General features: G+C 47.0%; 1 protein-coding gene across 1 annotated transcript in view; it reads right to left on the reverse strand.

The window, feature by feature from the left end:
• PIK3C3 (phosphatidylinositol 3-kinase catalytic subunit type 3) overlaps positions 1-6,284 on the reverse strand; it is a 61,137-nt gene extending 54,853 nt beyond the window's left edge. The window contains exons 1-3 of the mRNA XM_032973939.2: positions 5,853-6,284; positions 3,682-3,870; positions 978-1,121 (exon numbers count right to left, since the gene is read on the reverse strand). Of these exons, the coding sequence (XP_032829830.1) occupies positions 978-1,121; positions 3,682-3,870; positions 5,853-5,920 (401 nt within the window). The 5' untranslated portion in view covers positions 5,921-6,284. The remainder of the gene's footprint in view (positions 1-977; positions 1,122-3,681; positions 3,871-5,852) is intronic.
• Between the last annotated feature and the right edge of the window lie 405 nt (positions 6,285-6,689).

The raw sequence follows: 6,689 nt of genomic DNA on the forward strand, positions 1-6,689 counted from the left end.
AGTCACGAAAGCTTCAAATCAAGATTCATACAATGTTGTTATAACGCTGTACAATTACATTTTATGGGCATAAAGCAATGGTAACCCACTGACACATGTGAATATGTTCAAAGATTTACAAGCAATTTCGGGTAATTTTCATATCTGCAAAGCCCACTGATATTGTATGTACTATTGGCTTAATAACGTCACGAATGCACATAGGGATTATATGTTAGACATGTTTCAATACAAACACATTCTGTCATCGTTATTATGACAAAACTAAACATCTGGCAACCCAGCAGCGGTTTCTTAAATAGGCCATACTCAAGTCAGAAAACACAAAAACAGAAAAACCAGTCCAAAGTTTGGCTGCTTGAATAAATAATGCTGGAAAACATTTAATCTGAATATTCCATGGGCTTTCACTGATGCTGGTTTTCCAAAGATTATCAGTGCCCTCATTGTCAGGTCTACGGAAGACAAGCAGGATTGAGCCTGGATATGGATAATTATTCAATAGGTTGACCACCGTGCATAAAACAGGTGTTGTGGGCCGCTGTAGAGCTATGTTGGTAGCAAAGGGAAGTGCGGCAAAATCCACTTGTGCTGTACTTTCTATGCTCTCACATCTAACATCCTCCCCCAGCCATCACCAACCTTGCATTGACCAGAGTGGTAAAGCATTGTCAAAACACCCCCTACAACATGCAAAGCACGGAAAAGCCAAGTGGTGGATTGACAAAAGGGGCCGCACCTGTAAATGTGAGTAAAGTTAACACTCGTTTGGTGGATTATCTGGCTCGTGAAAACATTTATTTATTTGTGGCTCCGTACTTGTCGCAGGTCGGCGACTCAGCAGCCACGTGACAATCATCGGCAAGTCAGCCGGTACATCAAGAAACAATAAAAACGGATGACACATTCATAAGCAGTATTGTCGCAGTGCCATATCGCGACAAAAACTACTGCACGCAGCAATTAAGGGGCGGTACCCGTGCTTGCCGAACAGCGACACCGTGGTTCCTCCAACCGGCACGGCGCGGCCCGGTCCGTACATGTCCCACACGGTGAGTGCAAGCACCGCGTTCCTCGGCAGATCAGCAAACTTCACGGGCAGCTGCAGCCACTGGTTCCAACTTGCGCCACAACACACGCGCACATGACACGCGCGAGGGTCACGGGTTAGGTAGGGCAAGGACAAACAACAAACCTGAAATGCTTTTCCAGAGTAATTTTTGGCACGTCGATGACATGCCAAAGTCAATTTACAGAAAAATTGTATAGAATAGATTATGGATTCCATGACGTTTGGAATCGATAACTGCTTCCGTAAAAATGATAATCGGAAAATCTAAAATCAATAATCAGTACTCTTTGGTTCTTTCGGTAAAGTCACGTAGGTAGAAATAAAATCAAACAAATCACGACGTTTCAAACGCAACACAAGCGTTCATCTTCAGGTGAAAATCGTGATAGCTGCGATGTCTGCTGCAAGCCGTACAGTGTCTGCTCCCTTGCGTTCGAAACGTCGTGATTTATTTTATTTTATTTCTAACTACGTGACTTTACCGAAAGAACCAAAGAGCATGGATTCCTGCAGTCACGAAAGCTTCAAATCAAGAGCAATAATCATCTTAATTTAGGACTTTACATTGGTCACCGACCTCTGGGTACAACATCCAAAACCTCACCAACGTAACCAGCCCTCCTGTATCTTGCATACACGCCCCCACACCTTGCCAACGCAACCCTTGTGTCCTAATCGTATGCTCTTTATGCCACATTGTACCCTGTTATAATCGTCAGCAACAGCCGTGGCCAATCCATTGCAGGAGGATGGCCTCCCCCCCCCCCCCCAGCGGTCACAATCTCTCAAGGCTCCTGCAATGTAACAAAGGCCAACATCCCTCCCGACAGCCTTCACAGACTGTTAGGGCTAGTGCTGTTAGCGAGCACCTGTGAAGGCCGAAACCGCCTTTGTCTCCCCAATGGCGATGATAACACACTAGACTAAGTACTAATTTGAGGCTAAATCGACCTAGGGGAGGCCCAGGACCGGTAAAGTTGAATCATCACCGGTGTTGATCGTGAGCGGGAATCGAACTCAGGCCGTCAGGTTCGTAGTGGAGCACACGAACAGCGACGCTACCGTACCCCACGCACCTGCACGCAAGGCGACTTCGTCACGCCATCTCTACAGCGGGAGCTCCCCTACCTCGGCTGCCACTGTTGTTTGTCTGAACCACCGGCTGCCCCTTCCGCCAACAAGCCGCGCCCAAGCCGGCTTACTGTGTGGCTATCCTCGCAGCGGCAGCGGGATTTTGGTTTGCCATCGAACAATTACGGTCACCGTATGCGCTTCTGCGGCCGTCTGAAACGCTCTTCCTTCCGATATTCGGAAGCCACTGGAGCTGTGCACTTTTACATCTAGATTTAAAACGTCTTTCTTCAAAACTGATTTGTTCTCCTTACCCCGCAACTCCGATTAGCAAACTTGGCTATGTACGGTGTGAAAGAAGTTCAACGTACATACATACATATGCTTACCCTCCACTGGCAATAAATTCCTCGCATTTTATCAATACATTTACAAAAAGACGATAAACTTTTAATTACATTATCCTTACATGACAATGGCTAAAATAAACCATCGCATACAAAACATTCAAGATAACCCAAATAAAAAGGGCGATTGACTGAAAAGGGCAATAGCCAAATGCACCAACGGCCCTGGTAAGAATATGAACAATTGAGTGCGCTTGTTTAATAAATGACATGACTCACGGAGAGTAACCCAATTGCCCTGTCATGTGCCTCCATGTTACGCTGAATGTTCCACATGCATCAAGTGAGTCTGTATTTTTACAGAAGTGTAACAACCACTAATTTCAGGCTGCTTTAATGGGAACGAAGCTCGTGATAGTGTGGCTCACTACATAGCAAGCAAATGACAACTCCAGATTAGCACCTCCGATTCGCACAGTTGGCTATGTACGGTGCGAAAGGAGTTCAACGTACATACATTCAACTGTGTTTTAACTTTACTTTTTGATGTTCATCAATATCATCCAATCCACTGCTGGATGAAGGCCTCCACAAAGCATTACCATCTCTCATTCGGTGCCTAAATTTATGTACCTGCTGTACGAGCTGAATTCAGCTTGTGATTTAATTTCCCTATGTCTGTATTGGACAAACTTTTAAACTGAAATGGATGGTCGATTTCACACCACATCCAGTATACCCCTTGCTGTGGCTGTGGCTGCTAGCCCGCTTGCCTACTCTGGTCTAGCAGTGACACGGAAATTATTAAATGAATTTTTTTTTTATCATGGCTGGGAGGATTCACAACTCAAACGAGTAAAACATGGGTTTTGGGATAGTAACACGGCCAGACAAACGGTAGCACTCTTGCGGGTTGTTGTATTGGTTCACAATTTAAACCAAGCGGGGGTTGATACTGCGGGTTCACTGATTTTGGTCAAAATAAAATAAAAATTGAGTATCGCTTGCAAATTACTTAATTGGGTAAACCCACATATCAACCTCGTCCCCTACCGTCAAACTTCCGCAGGCTATGTTAATTTGAAAAAAAACATAGCGCCTCGGCGATAACCTTGCACTCTAAAGAATTGCGCGAAAACCAAAAGTACAATTGATTTGCATTGATTCCACGGCTGCAGGTTCTCCACGTACTTCCAGCGCGTGCTGAAGGGCTTGTAGGCGGTGCGCGTGGGCAGAGCCAGCGGCCTTCCGTCTCCCAACACTTGGCTTGTGACGTACAGGTGTGAACATGACTCCTGGTTCAGCCCGGAGAACTTGAGCATGGGGTCATCCAGTAGGTCCTTGTAGCTCTTCTGCTCCCGCTTGCCCTCCAGGCTACCTCTGAGAGGTAACCCCACAAGGAGACAAGATAATTTGCAATGGTAAGTTACGAATAATATAACCCTTTTTAGCGGTGGCCAGATGGCTCATTGGTCAGAGAGGTGAGCCGGCACCGCTGAGATCCTGGGTTTAATGCCGGGCTTCAGCCGCCTGTGATAAATCCGGGTTCGCAAGCCACAGTGAGTTGTCTCAGCCAGGTCACTCACAAAGTACTGCACGAAAAAAACCTATCAAATAAAATTTGGCTCTCCCCTTAATTGGGACTGAATTCTATCTCTGAGAGTTAAAATATCGGTGTGGCTGCCACGTGACGGACATTACCCTAATATAGCAGACCAAGTGGGAAAGTCCTAAGCCTCTAATTTTTGGAACAGGTCACTTGAAGGGATGTCAGAAGTAGCTCTTTGATATAATCTTCTATAGGCCATTCTCTAAAGGCAAAAGAGTGCATTGCACTGTGAGCAATCTAAATACTTTTTTCTCAAAATACTCGGGCCACATCGTGCAGTGGCGCAAACCACTATGCCACCATTTCCTATTTCACTCAAATAAAGGATCAGATCAACTGTAATTTAGAATAAAACCTCAAGTCAAAGTGGTTTCCCATTCAAATTAGTATTGGGGAGCACATCTGTTCACAGCCTTAAGTGGTGTAAATTAAATTTCACATTCATATGGCAGGGGACCTGTCCATCTGCAAGACATCATGTTCACTTGGCACAATGGGGCGCTCATTTTATCGCCCACAAAGAGATGAAGCGTTGAATCCACCACCAGTGATTTGAACCCGCATATCTCCTTCTGACACATTCATCTGCATGCATGCAAGTATACAGCTCTTTGCCAATCCACTGCAGGATTGGTGCCTCACCACACCACGCGGGTCGTGGATCTTATTTGACCATACTTCACCATGCTGGTCAACGCAGGTTGAACATAGACGTGGGAGCTTATAATTGCAGGACGATAGTTTTTGCTGCACTATTCTTTGCTGCCCTCCACGTAGCTCCCGCAGCCTATAACACCTGCTGTGCATGGTGGTCATCGACACAATCACTCTCTAGGCACGAAAATCCTGCTAAGACTGCTAGATCTGACACATTAAACTTCGTTGGCAGTGGCGCACAGGTGAATAAAACAACTTTCGTCAATAACACTGTGGCTTGAAAATATATATCATAGGCAACGTTTCGGGTAACGGCCCTGGCATTCCGGGATGGATCTGGTTGGCAGGAAATATTATTTTCGTATACGCCGTGCAAAGGCAGAAGTATGCAAATGAACATCCTTTATTTGGCCATGTTAAATCCCAAAGCGGTTAAGTCGCAGTGCTTCTCAAACGTTTTTTTCCAAGCTCCACACGGCACAGCTGGCTCGATCTGCGTGGCTCACCGAAACATAAAAATGCCCAACTGCGCATCAAGCGCGGGCCGTGAGAGTCGAGAGCCGGGGGGCGGTGGCTGACCCGGCCGCTCTCTGCCAGGGCGGAATTCGGAGGAGGTCCAGTAGATGGGTGTGGGGGATCGGCCACTGAACGGCGCGGAAAGTTCGTCTGTCCAAGCTTGCGAACGTTGAGACTCTTTGACTCTTTGATTTCCTATAATTCCTAAAATATATATATAAATACCGCGGCAATTGATTAAGACACAACACACTTGTCGGAGCCGCTTTTTTTACGCTGGCCATCGAACACAGACGGTCGCGCGCATCGCGCGCTTTCAGATGCGCTTCAGCGGCCGTCTGGAACGCTCTTCCCTTCCGATATTAAGGAAGCCCAGTGGGAACTACGCACGTGAAAGTAATCTCGATTGAAAACTAATTTTCTGTTGAACTGCTTTTGGGTGTGTTTAGTTTGCTGTCATTCCCCACCCCCCGCACCTCCGTCGAGCGCGGTTGCCCACGTACGGCGCGAAAGAAGTTCAACGTACAGTACAGTACAGACGTATCCCAAACATCGACTGAGGCGGATTTGATCGTCTTACATTTTGAGTTGAACGTTCAACTCCAGGTCGCAACTGTAGATGTAGAAAAACTTGTCCGCGTCGCCCATGACTGTAGCTTCGCGCGACGTAAAAAAAAACGCTTTTTAAATGTTATTTGTTTTTGTTTAAAAAGAAAAAGGGAATCAACACCGACGTCTCGGGGTCGCCAGAGGCCGAACCGCCTCAGCTGCCCGACAGCGAACAGGGAGAGCCGAGCGGCTGTCGCATGCAAACATTATCGCGACCTACGAATCGGACCCGGAGGGGCTTCGCCGAACGCTCGCGGATGCTTGCTAATGTTAAATGTCCATTCGAGGTGAGTTTAAACAAAACGTATCGTCGTGTAGCGAACCCGTGAGGGGAGTGCGGCGGCAGGAGACACACTTGGCGCTCGACTGTTTACCACTTCGCGGGGGGGGGGGGGGCGGCGCACGTGACGCGGAAGCGCGGATGGAGCACGTGCTCCCACGAGCGCGCCGACGATTGGCCGAGGCCTCCCCCCCCCCCCGCCAGGCCGACGTCATCGCGCACGACGCTTCGGGGCAACGCGATGACGTCGTTACGTAACGGGTGGGGGAAGGAGGGGCATAATAAAGTATTAAAGCTTTGGTGACTGCATAAAATTACTCATTGGTTTTTTCGGTAAAGCCACGTGTGTAGAAATACAATAAAATTATATTAAAACAAAAAACAATCACGACGTTTCGATCACAACGCAAGCGATCTTCATCAGGTTTCAAGAACAAATCACGGAGGTAAATACAACAATTAGATGTGATAGGAATAGGTTTTACCCTTTTAACTGGTACAAAAACTGATACCTTTATTCAAGGCATC

Source organism: Petromyzon marinus, chromosome 52 (genome assembly GCF_048934315.1).
Source record: "Petromyzon marinus isolate PM22_M1 ecotype Great Lakes invasive population chromosome 52, UKy_Petmar_22M1.pri1.0, whole genome shotgun sequence".
NCBI lineage: Eukaryota > Metazoa > Chordata > Hyperoartia > Petromyzontiformes > Petromyzontidae > Petromyzon > Petromyzon marinus.